The sequence below is a fragment of the Muntiacus reevesi genome, chromosome 11 (genome assembly GCF_963930625.1).
Source record: "Muntiacus reevesi chromosome 11, mMunRee1.1, whole genome shotgun sequence".
Classification (NCBI taxonomy): Eukaryota; Metazoa; Chordata; class Mammalia; order Artiodactyla; family Cervidae; genus Muntiacus; species Muntiacus reevesi.
Window position 1 is genome coordinate 61,859,680 of NC_089259.1, and position 19,787 is coordinate 61,879,466.

At 37.0% G+C, this 19,787-nt stretch overlaps 1 protein-coding gene across 1 annotated transcript in view; it reads left to right on the top strand.

Moving 5' to 3' along the window:
• The window catches only part of GPC5 (glypican 5), a 746,923-nt gene that overhangs the window by 348,945 nt on the left and 378,191 nt on the right, over positions 1–19,787 (top strand). The window contains exon 5 of the mRNA XM_065901803.1: positions 6,396–6,521. Within this exon, the coding sequence (XP_065757875.1) occupies positions 6,396–6,521 (126 nt within the window). The remainder of the gene's footprint in view (positions 1–6,395; positions 6,522–19,787) is intronic.

The window sequence follows — 19,787 nt, forward strand, 5'->3', positions numbered from 1 at the left end:
AGTTGCAGTGCTCAGGGTTCTCATTGCAGGGGCATCACTTCTTGCTGAGCATGGGCTCAGGGTGCAAGGGCTTCAGCAGTCTCCGCTTGAGGACTCAGTAGTTGCAGCTCCCGGGCTTCAGAGACAGGCTCAACAGTTGTGGTGCTCCACAGTATGTGGGATCTTCCCAGACCAGGGAACCCATGTCTCCTGCATTAGCAGGCAGATTCTTTACCAATGAGCCACCAGGGAAGCCCTATCATTATCATTTTTTAAAAATGTATTTAGTATGGAAACTTCTAATTCTGGAAGTTGTTAAAAACTAACAGTGCATCTGGGGCCAATTTAACAAGAATTTTTTGGGTGCCTGTGGGGTACCAAACTGTAGTCTAAACCCTTGGGATATAAAGCAGACATAACTCTTGTCTTTAGAGAACACACCCTTTAATCAGAGAAGCAGACAGACAGACAGAGGAATTATAATACTAGATAACCAGGGCTATAGAACAGATGCCAAGTGTGGAATGAGAAACACATTGGACCAATAAAAGCTTCACAGTCTGGTCAGGCCAGGATTTAGAGGAGATGAGGATTTGTTGGATCCTGAAGGATTCGTAGATGTTTGGGAGAATGAAATGGGAGGGAAGGCCATTCTTGGGAGACACCCATCATTGGGTTTAGAACCAAAAAATTGTTTTTGTTCCAAACCTTTGGGTTTCCCCTGATGCAGGAGATATAGAAGACATGAGTTTGATCCCTGGATCAGATCCCCTGGAGGAGTAAGTAGAAACCCACTCCAGTAATTTTACCTGGAGAATTTCACAGAGACAGGAGCCTGATGGGCTATAGTCCATAGGGTCTCAAAGAGTCAGACACAACTGAGCACACATACATACATGCATATATGCCCATTTCAGGTCAGCAGGAGCAATGCCTGAGTGGCTGCCCTGGCTTTAGGCCTTAAAGTGACAGAGCAACTGCCATCTGAAGCATTGCCTGTCATCAGGGAAAAGGGGAACAGAAGCTGGCAAAGCCACATTGGTCCACAAAGCTTAAGCCTGGAGGGAACAAACACCGCCTCTGTGTATATGTCTAGAAGTCAGATAGCAAAAGCTATTGTCAAAGGACCTTTGTGCCCAGAAGGTAGAGAATTGGAACAAGTGAATGACCACATAACTTTATCTTCTTCCCTTTTCACACACAAATATACTAAAATTGCTTTCATATTCAAATAAACATGAATCCAAAGAAAAATCTATTTTCCTTTTTTGGGATCTCCAATTCTAGTTTCTCATCTTTTTTTTTTTTTTTTTTTTTCTTTCATCTTCATCATACTGCAAATCTGAAATCTATTGTTCCTTATCAAATGCTTTAATTATTCTGTTGGTTTGTTAAGACAACTGTAACAAAATAACACAGGCTGGCTGGATTAAAAGACAGAGATGGATTTTCTGACAGATCTGGAGGCTAGAAGTCCAAGATCAAGGTGCTGGCAGGTTTGGTTTCTTCTGAGACTTCTCTCCCCGGTTTGCAGTTGCCACCTTCTTGCTGTGTCCTCCCATGGCCTTTTCTCTGAATTCATGTACCTGTAGTGTCTCTTCCTCATTAGAACACTGGTCAGTGGATTAAGACACACCCACAGTATCTTATGTAAGTTTAATTACTTCTTTAAATGCCCTATCTCCATATACAGTCATATTGGGGTTTAGGGCTTCAACATATGAATTTTGGGGATGGAAGCAATTCAGTCTAAAACAATTATGGTCACCACATACAGAAGACATTTTTAACATTTTAATCTATTTTTCATAACGTCGTTTTATACTGAAAGACCTGGTCTAAATTAAAATTTTCTCATTCTTTAGCTTTCATAGCTCTTAACATTGAACTTTTTTTCCGTTTATTCCTACTTTTGAGTCCCTGTGGCTTTTTCTGACTGTGCATTATTTGCCTGAGAGATATTATTCATGTTCATTACTTCAGTTAACACCTCTGTAGATGGTGAATCTTGCATCACACATCCAGTCCACCGATTTTGGTCCACATATCTGACAGCAAACTTCCATGGTATCTATGGTTCTTATAAGATGGGCATCATCCAATGCCTTTTTGAAATGTAGAATCTTGGAACTTGCCCCCTCCCAAACTGTTGAATCCAAATCTACATTTTGGCCAGATCTTCAGATGGTGTTATAAATGTTAAGTTTGAAAAGTACGGTTCTACTTGATTTCTTTTTCTGGATTTAAAAAAATCTTGCACTGAACATGTCAAGAATGGAATGAATTATTAAATAGTTTTCACTCATTTGTTAATTTGATAACTGCTTATTGAGTGTCTATATCCTTCACCACTGCTACATTGGTGAACAAAGCAAACCAACAATCACTGCCTACTTCAATCTTTTACTGGAGTGTGTAAGACAGGTAAGAAATGATAAAGCATTATAAATACATTATATGCTCAAATAGAAAGTAATATGTGTGCCATGGAAAGATGAAAATTTTGAGCAAAATAAGGGCAACCATTAATACAGTGAGGGACACTGAGAAGGTGATGTTTCCTTTATTTCTTTTTTAAATTTAATTTTTATTGGAGTGTAGTTGATTTAAAATGTTGTATTAGTTTTTGCTGTGCAGTAAAGTGAATCAGTTAAACATATACATGCATCCACTCTTTTTTAGATTCTTTTCCCATATAGGCCATTACAGAGTATTGAATAGAGGTCCCTGTGCTATGTAATAGGATCTTATTATCTCTTTTATTTATAGTAGTAGTATGTATATGTCAATCCAGATCTCCCAATTTATCCCTCTACACCTTTCATTTATTTCTTACCTCAGTAAAGAATAGTCTTTTCATTAGTCACCTGATGGAAGACAATTATTATCTTAACATCTTTACTTTACCTGTAAATTATAGGTTCCTGATTTTTTCTGATGTTGACTGGCAAGTTGTTTTTTTTTTTTCCCTATCCTCATACTTCTCCCTTTCAACTTGGTTATAGACCCTGACGCTAGGAAACACTGAAAGCAAAAGGAAAAGGGGGTGGCAGAGGATGATATGGATAGATAGCATCACCAACTCAATGGACATGAATTTGAGCAAATTCCCAGAGATAGCAGAGGATAGAAGAGCCTGGCTTGCTGTAGTCCATGAGCTCTCAAATAGTCAGACTTAGCGAGTGAACAACAATAGCACAACATAGGCCCCTAAGTCACCTCACTGCATTTCTATCTGTTTCCACATTACTACAATGATGATGATGACCTCACTTGCTGGCTGGGAAGATTTTAATGGCTCTCACTGCCTTATTAATAAAGCTGAGACATCTTATGATGATCAAGATGGCTAATTATAATCTTGCCTCCTTCTCCCTTTAACCATAATTCCCATGAAGAGACTCCTCACTAGCTAAACTTACTGCATATGACTCTGAACACACAGTGATCTCTTTCCTTTTTACCCCCTCTCATCCTGATCTTTGTTGTTTGCTTCTTCTTCTTTTTTTGCATGAAACCTGAAAATGTTATCTTTCTATTTCCTGATTCCTTCTCTGTCCTCAAATATGACACTATTTACTAACACTATATTTTTATTGTGGATTTTTATCAGGATATATATTCTTAGAAGGCAGAGCTGTTTTGCTTAGCTGTGAATCCCTGGCACCAACACAGAGCTTAGTATGCCATAGTGTTTAGTATTTTGTGACATATAGTTGATGGCTGATGGTTTATGGAATGAGTGGAAGTCTTCTAAGAGATGATCTTTCAGAGAGAATGAAGGCAAAGGCATAGAGGTTTGTTTGGAGAATAACAAGCATCTCACTTTTGTGCAACTCTAAACTGTGGATTGGGTTGCTGAAATTGAGAGAGTGTCTTATATACCTTATATACCTTTCTAAGAAGACTAGATTTCATGCTGTAGAGAATAGAGAGGCATAGATGACTTTATGCAAATGAATGGCATAGTCTGTGGGCTACCAGATTTGAATTTCTATAGATGAATCTCCTGGAGGATGGAAGGTGATTGTTAAGGAACAAATGGGAGGTATGTCCTCCAGGTGCAGTGATTCCAGTGAAAAGATTAAGACTTAAGCTAAGGCAATGGCAGAAGCATTGGAAAGGAGGCTGGAAAATAAAGATGTAAAGCCTGAAGACAGGAGGAGAAGGGGACAACAGAGGCTGAAATTGTAGGATGGCATCACTGACTCAATGGACATGAGTTTGAGCAAACTCCAGGAGATAATGAAGGACAGGGAAGCCTGGCATGCCATAGTCCATGGGGTCACAAAGAGAACACAACTGAGTGACTAAATAGCAACAACATCTGCAACCATTTGTGCCAGGCCTCTTCATTTCCAGAAGATTCTTTTATTCCTAACAGGTGGTCATTTGTGTTGGATAGAAATCAGGAATGGAGTCACACATCTTCTCATTCATTAAACCCCGCTCTCTAAGAGAGAACCAGTCAATTTCATCAATTATGCTTTAGTAGCTGCAGCATGAGAATTTATGTTTGTTCATGCATTATAGTTAGTGAAACATAGCCATCAAGGAGAGACTTATTTTCTAGTAGAGGAAATCGATGAAATATAGATAATCATTTAACTGTGTTAGTGTGAAGATAGAGCATCCTTTTTTTTGTTGTTGTTGACTGAGCATGAGTTAGAGATTTGTGCTTCCTGTGACTGTTTTGTCATTACTTGTCCAGTCAAGCTTTGCTAAGGAAAAGTGAAAGTGAAAGTTGCTCAGGCATATCTGACCCATGATTATGCAGTCCATGGAATTCTCCAGGCCAGATATTGGAGTGGGCAGACTTTCTCTTCGCCAGGGGGTCTTTCCAGCCTAGGGATTGAACCCAGGTCTCCTGCATTGCAGGTGGATTCTTTACCAGCTGAGCCACAAGGGAAGTCCAAGACTACTGGAGTGGGTAGGCAGAAAGTGAAGAAGAACTAAAGAGTCTCTTGATAAAAGTGAAAGAGGGGAGTGAAAAAGCTGGCTTAAAGCTCAACATTCAAAAAACAAAGATCATGGCATCTGGTCCTATCACTTCATGGCAAATAGATGGGGAAGCAATGGAAGCAGTGACAAGACTTTATTTTCTTGGGCTCCAAAATCACTGCAGATCTTCCTGACCCAGGAATTGAACCAGGGTCTCAAAAGTTTGATTAAATACTCACCAGACACTTGCCATGGGAACGTCTGATTTTCTCTATGATTGCAAATCTTACATATTTGAGAGTTGTATTTATCCTTCCAACAGAGTGGTGGTTTTTTACAACTCCAGCAGTTTTATATCACTAGTTCTTCAAATGCCAGTGAGAGAGAAAATTACAAGTTGAAAGTGTTGAGGCTTATTGTTTTCAAAATTAGATTTAATTTTTAAAATTTTGATTGTTCCAGCTATAATTTATAACCACCCCTGCTGTTTAATTTCATTTTCAAAGAAATTCTTTCAAAAGTATCAATGGGGAATGTGGTTTTATAATTGCTATATTTTAATCACTCATCCAGATTTCTGAAGTTTACTGTCCTTCCAACATTTCCATCTCCTGTCCCTGCCTTTTGGTCCAGGGGACATTTCATCTGGATTAGACTAGTGAGTTTTCTTTTTTCCCCCAGAACAGTTATGTATGTAAAAAAGTTCAAAACTAAACTCTTTAAGACTTGGTCTTTTGAAATGCTAGAACTCAAGGTTTTGAGACCTCAAAGCTTTGGCTTTAAAACTCCAAAGTCTGGATTTCTAAATTGAAAAACTGCTGTTTTGTTGAATTTCCTAATTCCGCAGTTTATACTGAAAAGGGAAGCAGTATGAGAGGGCAAAATAACTTAGCAAATGTATTTTACATTACTCACTCCAATCACTTTTATTTTCATGCTGCTGAAGTATGTCACATACCTGAGTTCTCTCATATTTAGTAAAGATGCATCACTTTATGTCCTTAGACACCAAGAGAAGACCCAGATGGGAGAATCACCCAAGCTTACTAAACTTTTAATCAGTAAGCAGTCAGTCAGTTTGTTGTAAGCCTCTGACATTTCTATATGGAAAAGAAAGTAGTTAGTATCACTAACTACTGGTAACTACTGGTTTAAATACCAGTAACTAGTGAGGGTTTTTAGCTAAATAAAGTGATGTGTATTTGTGTGTGTGTATGTACTATTCACAGTTTCTTAGACCTATACTTATATAAAGTTCATACCCAGTGAAAACGTTTATTTAAGAGAATAAATTTGAATACACTTTTTAAAAGATGTACTTTTTGTCTCTATTGTTAGAGAAGTATTAAATATATGAAAATAAGTAGAGAATTATAAGAGCTGCCTTCTAAACATTATGCATAACATTTTGCCATTTACATTGGCATTTCTTATGAATTTTGGTGTTTAACTGTTTTCTTTGTTTTTCCATTCAGAGAATTTATCAACAGCCTTCGACTGTACAGGACCTTCTATGGGGGCCTGGCTGATCAGCTTTGTGCCAATGAATTAGAGGCTGCCGATGGGCTACCATGCTGGAATGGAGAAGACATAGTAAAAAGGTATTTTTTGTGTAGTGACCTGTGAAAACCGAGCAGCCACTTTCATCCTCGTATTTATTTTCCCCTGTTCTTGAATGTGTTACTTCAGTTTTAACTTTGCCCCACAGGTCAGAGGATACATTCATCCCTTCTCTTTTGTTTGTCCAAGAAAAATTTGATTCTTTTGGCATTTTAGAAATGTGATAGCATTATGTGGTGTTCTGAAAGGTCTCTTGTCTTTGGTATCCATCTATGGCTTACTGAACAATCTCACTTTTTCTATGAAGTATTATTTAATGTCTAGCCAATCTATCTTGTTTCTCAAATTACTTTTTTTTTTTAACTTTAATTTTATAACTATTTAGAAAGTGAGGACATTTAGTGAAATGTGAATACCTGGGCAAAGACTCGTTGATATCTGGATATCTGTCATCGCAGGGTCAATATGGGTTTCACAGGTGGTGCTGGTGGTAAAAAAGCTGCCTGCCAATGCAGTACACATAACAGATGTGGGATTTGATCTCTGGGTCGGGAAGACCCCCTGGAGGAGGGCATGGCAGCCCACTCCAGTATCCTTGCCTGGAGAATCCCCGTGGGCAGAGGAGCCTGGTTGGCTGCAGTCCATGCAGTTGCAGAGGCGGACGTGGCTGCAACAACTTAGCACACAGCACCGTGTCCATGTGTCCTTCCTACAGTCGTCGCCTTGAGTGTGTGTGAGAAGCGGGGTGGGGGTAGAGAGAGAGAAATAGAGAGAGCTGGTACTTTTATGTATGTCTGTTGGAGGCATTGTTTATTTATATACTGTCAATTGTTCTCAAGCTCAGGAGTGAATCTTTTTTACCTTTTTTTTCTCACTGTCTAGAATTTCTTTGAGTTTATTTTCCTTCGCTTCCTATAACTGGTTGTGCTCTCAAGTAATTTCTTGAGCTTGAGAAAGTCCTATTTTCTCTCTGATACCATAGTTTTTGTCCATGTAATTTGCCGGAAATTAGTTGATTTTCCAGTGCTAGTGATTATCATAGAATGTAGGCCTGTGCTGTGTTTATATTTGAATGTTTTAGTGTATTTTATATTGACAAATCTGCCAAAAGATAGGGTGTTAAATTTTCTGATTTATAAACACGCCTACTCCATATAAGGATAGGTAGTTTAGTTACCACAAAAGTGATGAGTTCATTTAAAATGTCATTTAGCAAATTCAATTTGCTATGATAAACATATACTGTAATTAATGTTAGTATAAATTTATGTAATGAAAACTGTTTATTTCTGGGTGATCATATTCATTGTAGTTAAAGGCTACATTCCTGATATAGTAAAATGATTACTTATAGTTTCTATTCAAGTATCTCATAAGAAATCTTTGATTTCACAGAAAATATTACTGAAGGCAGGAACTATAATTAAATTTAAATAAAGTATCCGGCTGACGTGACTACTGCTCTTTGCTCATTGTGCTCCTTGGATGTTGAAATGTACTCTTAAATATATCTTTCTTGCCTTTCCTGAGAGTAGTCATAGCACGCATAGAATTTTGAGTTCTTGCAGTATTCGTGTTAATAAGATTTCTGCCACTTAGGTCTAGTAATTAAGTTCTACTTTGACTTATACTTTCTCTTTCTCCATTGTCCAAACCAGAATTGAACATTTTTGTGTATTAACAATTTTTCTACAAGGGCTAATGAAAATTTCATGGTGATTAATGAATGATTTAGTTCAGAATATGCATATATTTAATATATAGCATTACATTATATTAAACATTCGATTCTAGAGCTTCAAGAGCCTTAGTTTCAATTTGTCCCATTCCTCTCGATTATTTGGTCAGGGGGTTGTATAATAAGAAACACTGTTGGAGAAATCAATGGTTTAGGAAAACTTTTCAGAGGGATAGTATTTTTAACTCAAAGATAAACCTACATTTCTCCAAAGAAGACATACAGATGGCTAACAAACACATGAAAAGATGCTCAACATCACTCATTATCAGAGAAATGCAAATCAAAACCACAATGAGATATCATCTCACACTGGTCAGAATGGCCATCATCAAAAAGTCTACAAACAATAAATGCTGGAGAGGGTGTGGAAAACAGGGACCACTTTTGCACTGTTGGTGGGAATGTAAATTGATACAGCCACTATGGAAGACGGTATGGAGATTCCTTTAAAAACTAGGAGTAAAACCATCATATAACCCAGCAATCCCACTCCTAGGCATATACCCTGAGGAAACCAAAATTGAAGAAGACACATGTATCCCATTGTTCTTTGCAGCACTATTTACAATAGCTAGAACATGGAAGCAGCCTAGATGTCTATCAACAAATGAATGGATAAAGAAGTGGTGGTACATATACACATTGGAATATTACTCAGCCATGAAAAGGAATGTCTTTGAGTCAGTTCTAAAGCGGTGGATGAACCTAGACCTTTTATACAGAGTGAAGTAAGTCAGAAAGAGAAAAATAAATATCATATTCTAACACATATGTAGAGAATCTAGAAAAATGATACTGAAAAATTTACTTACAGGACAGCAGTGGAGAAACAGACATGGAGAATAGACTTGTGGACATGGGGAGGGGATAGGATAGGGTGAGATGTATGGAAAGAGTAACATGGAAACTTACATTACCATGTGTAAAATAGATTGCCAATGGGAATTTACTGTATGGCTCAGGAAACTCAAACTGGGGCTCTGTGTCAACCTGGAGTGGTGGGATGGGGAGGGAGATGGGAGTAGGCGTGTTTATAATCAAAAAGGCTCAGGAGAGAGGGGATGTATGTATACCTATGGCTGACTCATGTTGAGGTTTGACAGAAAACAACAAAATTCTAGAAAGCAATTATCCTTCAATAAAAAAATAAAGTTTCAAAAAGATATATTTCCTTCTACATGATATATATTTTAAGACCTCATTCATGGTTTATGAATAAAGAAAGCTTATCTTTAGCAAGAACTCTCCATGGGAAGCATCCACATTTCTGGTAAAGAAAGTGAGCAATTCTCGTTATTCTCAGTTGCTTCCATCTCCTGTCTTCCTTTTCCACACCACCCAGCCTCCTGTTTGTCAGTTGCTTCCAAGAGCCCTGTGTGACTCCACTCTCCTGTGAGCACCTTTCACTTCACTTAATTTTCCCTCGTATAGCCCTTCTACCTCATCACCTTAGCTGACGTTTGCCCTTCCCTCAGGATGTTTTTCCTCTTTTGTCCCTATCTCATGGGTCACCAATCTACTCCTTGCCTCACCAGGCCAACTGATGAGCCTCACACACTAGCTCCCTACCACTCTCTAAGCTACTTCCCAAATGAACATTTTTCAAGCCTGGTTGTTTTCTAGCACTGAACTAAGGTTTCATAAGAATCATCTCATTGAATTCTCCCCCCAATTTTCTTCTTAATGCTTTAGAATAAGCTGATTTTGTGGTGTCTCTTTCTGCTCAATCTTGAGAAAACTCTTATGTGTACCTTAAATTGTAATTTCATTCATGGCTTTACTAGTTTTTGATATAAACCTAGATCAGGAATTTTTTTCAATGCAAAGTCTATGCTAAAATATAAATATCCATCATATCTGGTTAACAAGGTTTATTGACAATTGAATATTATGTGGCAGTCAAAAATGATTCATATTTATATTTACTAAAGCAGAATAAGTTCAAATAACTATTAAATAAAGATAGTTAAAAGTTGGATATTAAATACTTTACCAGAAGATTTGAATAAATAAAAGTACTAATATTGGTTCCACATAGAATAGTTTTGGACAGTTATGTGAAAACTGCTATTATACTTAAAGTACTAGGGAGGCTTTATTTTTTATTTGCATTGTATTTATTTATTGATATTTAATGAAAACATGTTACAGTGATGTTAGAATTATGGACCATTTCTATTTTCTTCTTTTTATAATTCTTTTCTGAGATAAAAGCATTATTTTTATATTTTGTTTCTAACCAATTTTGACTTTTATAGAAATTTTATGATATAGATTTTTCAAAAAAATTAATGGATATGTTTTAATACTGAACCACTGAATTTATCTAAAGTGGCTTCAATGTAAAGTCAAGTTCTGATGAATTTTACAATCCTGAACTGTTAGTTGCTTTTTCCTTGAGAAAAACAAAGTATAGTGTGAAAACACTAAGACCCCAAATAGAATATCCATTTTAGAGACCCAAAGTTGACTGAGATAAATAATGCCATCAAATTTTGAAGAAATGAATATTAAGTGAATGTATACCACATTTGGTGGAGAAGGAAATGACAACCCACTCCAGTATTCTTGCCTGGAGAATTCCATGGACAGGGGAGTCTGGTGGGCTATGGTCCATGGGATCGCAAAGAATCAGACATGACTGAGCACACAGCACATACCACATTTGGAGATAGTAGGGATTTTTATTTTGCTTTTATATGCTGGGTTGTAATACTCTCAGATTCAGTCTAGAGAAATTATGCCAAACACATCAATAGGACAAATTTGTGGCCAAAATTGAGCTTATCATTCATTGTAAGAGTGAAGTGATTATTTTGGCAAGATTTCTCCTCCTGGAGGCATTTTTAAGGAGATGATTGATAACATTATTTATGTGCTTGATGTCCTGCCTTAAAGAATAGGAGAGCCATACAGCTTGTTTCAATATTATGACAGGCCTACAAACTGGGTCAAATCACCTTTTTGCTCATCAAAAGAAGTGGAATTACTTTGTGGTTGAAGGTGAAATATGTCAAATAGCTGTAGCATATTAATTTATGAAACAATCTCTTTTAGTTCAAATGATTTTGAAGAGTGTGTACATACCGTATACACTAAGACACCAAGGTACATAGCTCAAGGAATTCCTGATTAACAATGAAGATCTATCACTAAAATCCACATAGTTCTATATCTTGCCTCCCATCTCTTCTTCATGACACAAAAATGTCCTCTGAAAGGCCTGTCAGTGCCTACTGTGTGCTGAGTTCCCTGTGATTGCAAATTGATTGTTTGAAGGCTTGCACTTGTCTTTCTGAGTACTGAAGTTCAGATGACAGCTGCTTAATTTCTAGGGTTTCTTTTTCCTTTTTGACTAATAGATAATCCAGTAACTTTCCTTCGATCTCCAGGAATTTATGACTTCCGCAGCAACTCTTAAACTAGCCAATAGCTGTTAAGTATTCTATTAAAATAAATAATCCATGTGATTTCTACTTCATCTTGATGTAGTTAATGTTCTATAATGCTACTTTCTTAACACAGTGTTTTCTTTTTGAACTGTTATGCTAAGGTGCCCCATGTCAACATATTATAATTGAATTTTAAAAAATCAGAAAAGAATATAAAACCTTAAAAAAATCCGAGATTTTATACTTATCTATTATCAGTTTTCTTTCCATCAAATGACATTTTTCCTGATCATGACTTTTTTAACCTCACTTTCCCCCCCTTTTTACCCATTATTTGTGTGGAAAACTACTTCATCTTCAAATTTTCTATTTCTTCCTGACTTTCCTACATTCAATTATATGTTCTTTTTTTTTTTTTTTAAACACCCAACTTGGTTTCCGAATGTCACAAACTAGATTTTAAACCCACTCAGGGCTCAGGATTGTACTGATGTAACAACTGGCTGTTTTTCCTGTGTTGCTTATGCAAAGGCAGTATGTTCTTTATGACTTAACACCAGCCTGTTTTCTATTTTTTAACCCCTTGTAATTTCTACCTATTCAATCATGTTGATCATATTGAAGCACACCTTTGTAATAATCATCATTGTTATCATACCTTTGGCTTATCTTACTTGGTTTGGAATTGGAGTCACTTAAAACGAGTGATTATGAGGCGTCCCCACTCGTACTCCATCACAACAATCTGCCATGAAGCTTGATAGTTCCACTGTTCCATTAATATGGAATAGTTTTAAATTAAATGATTTTCTCCATACAACTCTATATGCAGTTTTGCCAAAATCTCACTTAAAAATTATTCAAGTATAGTTGATTTGCAATGTTGTGTTAATTTCTGCTATACAGTAAAGTAATTTACTTATATATATATATTATTTTCATTTTCTTTTCCATTATAGTTTAATCACAGAACATTAAATATGATTCCTTCTGCTATACAATAGGACCTTGTTGTTTATCCAGTCTATATATGATAGTTTCCATCTGCTAATTCCAAACAACTTCCCACTTCTTTTTTTGAGTCCTAGTGAAGTGAACCCCCTCATTTGTGTTTTATTGTAATCTCTAAATTCACCATAATTCCTGTAATACATTTTGCATTTATATGTCATGTATCTTCTTATCTACTGAAATTTATTTTATAACACAGCTTCTCTACTATCTGAGAGGCCAAGACTGGTATCATTGAACACATCAATAATTTTTAGAGCTAACAGAACTCTGCGGAAAAAACTTTTATAAATGTTTTAATATGAGAAGAGATTTGGTAACTTGGGGGTGTGGCTTGGTGATAACATTTGGGTGAGTCATACATGGTTCCAAAATGAAATTGAGTGTCTGAAAAATGAGAAGAAAAGAAGTGAATCATAAGCGTTCCTACCTATGGCTGATTCTGGATACTGATTTTTTTTCTAACTTAACCTTAGTATCATGCCTGTGTCATTCTGTGCACTTCCATAGACATGTTAATGAAACCACAGTCTGAAGAACTCAGGAAAGCTCCTGTCTTAGAGATTTATTAGGTATGATTGTCTTTATCACAGGTGAGGCACCTGGGTTAGTGGTGGATGAAAGTGTCAAGGTGCATCCAAGGTCAAAATTCTGAGTCTGCTTTCTTCAGTATGGGAAGAACTGAAACATTTTTGCTCTTTTGTGCCAGGAATAGAAAATGTGGTTTTAGATATATTATAGAGTGCATATGTGCATGTGTGCATGCTCAGTCTGACTCTTTGCCATCTCATGGACTGTAGCCCACCAGGCTCTTCTGTCCATGGAATTTTCCAGGCAAGAATATTGAAGTGGGTTGCTATTTCCTTCTTCAGAGGATCTTCCTAACCCAAAGATTAGGCCTGTGTCTCCTATTTCTCCTGCATTGGCAGGCAGATTTTTTTTTTTTTTTTCTTTTTACCACTGAGCCACCCAGGAAGCCCAGATATAAGAGACTGTCAAATTCCTTTCATTGTAGAATACACAGTTTGGAGTCAATGGACAAAGAATAGTATGACTGATGTATTAGGTTCTAAATGAGTGTAAAATGTGCAGAGTTCCTGACTGTGTACAATCTTCTTACGTCTTACTACAGTACGCTTGCTTGGCTGATGATTTTTATTTAAATGGTAGTGCCTGAAATAGTTATTCTACAGTTTAGTTCTATAGAAAATAAGATAGGAAAAGGTAGCAAGAGGATGCTCATTTTGTCAACTTTGCTCCAAGTTCTGACATTTCAAACTAGTGTTAAAGCCTAGGAAAATACCCATTGTTCTCAAGTCAATATACACATTTTGGGGTTTTCTAAGAAATGCTCCATTAAGGTGGCAATAATTGCATGGTGTCTCATTTTTCAAACTGAGAAATTTCTCTTGAATCTTTCTTCACTGGCTTATTGACTTAATAGTCCGTTGTCCCTATGAAGTACACAATCATTACATTTAGGTAGCTGGAACAGAAAGGTGAAAACAGAAACTTTCACTAAACCCTCTGAAGGCTGCTTTTCCCTGTCACTAGAATGAAATCATAGCCAATTCTCAAAAGATTTTTTGGTCACTAGTGTCTGACGGATTTGTAATTGTCATTAGTTCCATAAGCAGTTGCTAATTAAATTCAGGAGTTTGGTAATTAAATTCAGCCCACAGAAAGTCTAAATTCACCAAAAGAAGGTTATAGGTCGACTTGATCATCGGAGCTTCACTTAAAGTGGCCATTTCTCTCCATTCCTCTGAGCTATTGTTTCAGTCTTGGAGATACCTACATGGAGGTGAAGCACTCGAGGTCCCCATGCCCACCTTGGCTTCTTGTCCGCCAGCTCATGTTTATGACTCCCCCAGCTTGGAGCTGGAGGAACACCGAGGCAGCAGTGAGAGAAAAGGGGTAAGAGAAAGGGATATTCTTTTGGCTGGTTACTTCGCCTCTCTCCTTAATGGTTCCTAGCTTGGCAGGTATTAAGACCGATGTTCTACGGCTTCCGCGTGTTCAGGACACGGCCTGCCTCCTGGTCTTCTCCACCTGATGGTCAATTCTGGCTTCTTTCTGCTGAGATCTCCTGGTAGGATTCTTTTCTCCCTCATGGTCCACTCAAGGCCTCAGAAACTTTGTGCTTCTGTCTCCTGCTTTTGTAGAAGTACAGCCTGTATTCAGTGGAGTTGCTTCTCTTTACTCTCCTATTAGGTAGGTAGCTTCTGCTACCAACATGGGTCACCTTCCATTTTCTTAGGCATGGATTAACTACTAGTCCTTTTAATCCTTAATTTTATGAGGATCCCTCAGCCTCTCTCACTTAGCATGAATGAGTATGGGGATGACACAGCAGTCTAACAAGTTTCTTCAAAAAGTTCTCTCCTTTTGCCTCTTCAACCTCAGTTCTTTAATACAATTAAGGTGGACATCAGGGTGAAAGACTGAAAACCAGTTTTCAGCCATCTGTTTTTTAAGCCTAGTGCTTCAGTTTGGAATGCTGTCAGTTGTCTTATTCTCAGCTGAAATGGAAACAGAAAAAAATGCTATTTTCACATCCTTTTATATGTATTTGGAACTGGGGGGTAGAAGACAGGAAACTAGATTCCATTTTCAATACTGCAGTTGGCTTTAAATGGGATACAAAAGTAAGTAAGACTTTGTCCCCACGTCAGGGACTTCAATTCCAAACACAGGTAGAGAACATGTTCACAGTATGAACACCAACAAGACAGATACTGTTAAATAAGTGAGACATAAAAAAATCCGACAGACTTTCAAATAAGGAAAAATCTCATTTGGTTGAGAGGATTTGAAAAATATTTAATAAAAGGGGTAATATATGATATGGGTCTTAATTCATTCATTTGAAATAACCTCTGAAATATTTATGGATGAGATGAGATGATGTCTGAAATTTGCTTTAAAATCAATCATTGAATCATGGAAAGATGATCACACTAAATATGCAATGTATATATGTATCTGGGCTTCTCTGGTGGTTCAGACAGTAAAGAATCTGCCTGTAATATGGGAGACCTGGGTCTGATCCCTGGGTTGGCAAGATTCCATGGAGAAGGGCATGGCAACCCACTGCAGTATTCTTGCCTGGAGAATTCCCATGGTAGAGGAGACTGGTGGGATACAGTCTACAGGGTTGCAAAGAGTTGGACACGACTGAGCAACTAAGTACACATGTATGTATATACTGTATATGTGTGTAGATAGTCGTGGAAGGTGTATTATGGCTACAGAGTGTTCTTTGTATTTGTGTGTGTTTGAAACTTTTATCAGTTCAATTCAGTCACTCAGTCATGTCCGACTCTTTGCAACCCCATGAACTGCAACATGCCAGGCCTCCCTGTCCATCACCAATACCCAGAGCTTACCCAAACTCATGTCCATCAAGTCAGTGATGCCATCCAGCCATCTCATCCTCTGTCATCCCCTTCTCCTCCTGCCCCCAACCCCTCCCAGCATCAGGGTCTTTTCAAATGAGTCAACTTCACATGAAGTGGCCAAAGTATTGGAGTTTCAGCTTCAGCATCAGTCCTTCCAATGAACACCCAGAACTGATCTCCTTTAGGATGGACTGGTTGGATCTCCTTGCAGTCCAAGGGACTCTCAAGAGTCTTCTCCAACACCACAGTTCAAAAGCATCAATTCTTCGGCACTCAGCTTTCTTCACAGTCCACCTCTCACATCCATACATGACCACTGGAAAACCCATGGACCTTTGTTGGCAAAGTAATGTCTCTGCTTTCTAATATGCTATCTAGGTTGGTCACAACTTTCTTTCCAAGGAGTAAGCATCTTTTAATTTTATGGCTGCAGTCACCATCTGCAGTGATTTTGGAGTCCCCCAAAATAAAGTCTGACACTGTTTCCACTGTCTCTCCATCTATTTCCCATGAAGTGATGGGACCAGATGCCAAAATCTTATTTTTCTGAATGTTGAACTTTAAGCCGGCTTTTCCCACTCTCATCTTTCACTTTCATCAAGAGGCTTCTTTGTTCCTCTTCACTTTCTGCTATAAGGGTGGTGTAAAACATAATAAATAGAACTGGGCTCCCAGGTGACTCTAGTGGTAAAGAATCTGCCTGCCAATGCAGGAAACTCAAGGGATGCAGTTCAGTCCCTGGGTCTGGAAGATCCCCTGTAGTAGGAAATGGCACTCTACTCTAGAATTTTTGCCTGGAAAATTCCATGAGCAGAGGTGCCTGGGAGACTATAATCTATGAGTCCACAAGAGTCGGACATGACTGGACACACACACACACACACACACAGAGTAAATAAAAATTATAATAAGGCATAATAAAAATTTTATTGTCAACAGTCTATTTTGTCACATATGCTGTTGTAGATGATGTAGATACAGTGAATAGACAGGGCAGATATGAGCCCTCTCATTTAGATTATGATGTAGAGGAAAACATCACTTACCCAAGGATTACAAGTGTGAATGGTTTAGAGGATAACTAAGACTGGATGGAAGTTTAATCAGCTGACTTAGAAGCAGGACAAAGAATGGGAGCAAATGCATTAAGTTTGGCGGCCTCTTAAACTGCATTATTTACATTTGCATGTAACCTTTCAGAGTATCTCTTCTACTTCTCAACACTTGCATTTAAGCTTCACAGGTGTGTCCTGACTACTTGTGTATTAAACTTTCCCATGTCCATTATAGTGTAGCCAATCATTCAGAAAATCAGTAAAAGCTCATTTATTAACTAATTGCATCAGTTTTCAGTCTTTAAAATGTGGCTGAAAATAGTGTATATCTCATATTTGAGAATTAAATGTTATCCACAATAACAATTTAGAATACTAGCTATCATATAGTAAACATTCAGAAACTATTCAGTCTTCTTGTTGAACAGTTTATATTCCTTTACTTCAGTAGGAATGAAACACTTTTGCACTGATTTTCTCTCTTCATTGAATGTTTTCTATTGTGGATCAGAAGACGTTCATTTGGAAAACAAAGATGTTAGAGAACAAAGGAAAACAAAGACGGTTATTTTATGGGTCAGTAAAATTAATATTAGGGATTTGGGCTTGAAGTAGGAGATATGCCTTATTACTAGTTTAAAAGATTATTTCATTGAGGATAGAAGTAGAGAAAATATATCATAATAGGCAGTTTCAGTACTCCAGTTTTCGCGAATTGTGATCTGTCTTGTACCCATGCCATACATCAGTTTTCTCATGGGAGAACTCAAAGTTGAGATACAAAATAAAAGCATTGCAAAGATAAAAGAAAAATATTTTACTCTGAAGCAGTTGTTTGGAGATAGTCAATCACTGTCTTAAAGTTGATTGTAATGAACTACCAGTTGGCTGGAAATAAATGTCTGAAGCCATGCTAAATATAAATACATCACACAACAGATTGTTTTGGTGAAATGACAGTTTTAAGGCTGCTACACTTAAAGTCATTTCTCTTCATCCATTGAATCCCCAAAGGAAATACATGTTGTAAACAGAATCACTAAAACAAAATGAGCTTGAACATCAGTCATTACCGTGTGTCTAAGTTTCTCACTGGATTGACATGGTACGAGGAAGCTATTTTTAACATGTTACCTGCTTCCATCAGAGATTATGTGAGAGGAAGATGAAAAAAAGAATAAGACAGAACAAGATAAAAGTTCACTGATGTGGAAAGCTAAAGGACCTTTTCCCATCTGTTTGGCACAGAAGTTGTTATCTCTTTAGGGGTACAGATTTCATCACAGTTTCATAGACTTGTGACTACAGATTGTGTTATTGCAAATAGCAGCAGTCTTCAAGGACTCTGGGAAGCCTATTCTTATATTACTTACATTATCCTGAGCAATTTCTTACTTATCCTTCATTTTCATATTGAACTTAGAAATGAAAAACTATTCCCTTTTTAGTAAAATAGCTGTAAGTTTGATTATCTATAAAGATGGCACATATTTTTTCTTAGTCTAGTTCCTTTCATATCACAGCATACAAATTAATCAGTGAATGATTTATTATATTTTAGAAAAAAATGCCAGAAAGAGAACAGTCACTTATTTATATTTTCTTCTTCAAATAGAGTTCAGTGTATTCTCATTTATTTTATGAAAATAGCCCATCAGTTAGGATATTCTCTTGCCAAACCATCAAGATCCTTATTTTCAGATACATTCTTCAAAACAAATGAGTAAATTTTGCTAGATATTGTTGAAATGCATTTCTAAAATTTGATTTGAAACTACTTGCATGTTAATGTAACATTTAATTACTGACCTTTATGTTTTGACTTATATGATTAATATAATTATGTATTTCATTATTTTGAAGACTTCATTTACTCATAACTAAAATAAGGCAATATTTTAATTTTTTCCCTTTTGGGAGGTAAATGAATGCAGATTATTTTTTTGAGTATTTTATTGTATAATCCACTTTCAAAGCTCTATCTTTAATCAGTTTTATATGTAATGGAACCACAAAGAATTCAAGTTATAAATCTTTGGGCTATTGAATAAGAAACTCAAGAGTTTTAGAATCATAAAGGAAATGAGTCTCAAGTTTTGGAAGTTGCCTGAAAGTCAGCTCATCTGAACAGTAAAAGGCTCTGGACAATGGTTGGGGGGAGCAAGTAAGAAAATTTTGCTCTCTAGACACTTAGTGCTTAAATTTTACATAACATTTCTCTATTATAAAAAAGCAATATTTTAATTTTAAGAAATGCCATTAATTTTTGAGTTCCCTCTATCAGCATCAACCAAACTGTATCTAAATTGGTACAAAGCTGCTCATTTCTTTACCCCATTCTATGCAGTTCTGACAGCAAGAAAGGCCTCCTCCTAATAAAGTGAAGACTCTGTTAACTAGTCAGGCATTAACCTGGTTGCTCAGACAGTAAAGAATCTGCCTGGTTTCCATCCCTAGGTCAGGGAAATCCCCTGGAGAAGGGAATGGCAACCCACTCCAGTATTTTTGCCTGGAGAATTCCATGGACAGAGGTGCCTGGAGGGGTATAGTCCATAGTGCAGCAAAGAGTCAGAAATGACTGAAGCAACTTAGCATGATGCATGCACACAGGCAAGTCATTAATATATGATATGTGAGATGTAAAATTTTTCATATAATTTTACATAAATTAAATATGAAATGACAGTTGTAAGCATGAATGAAATAC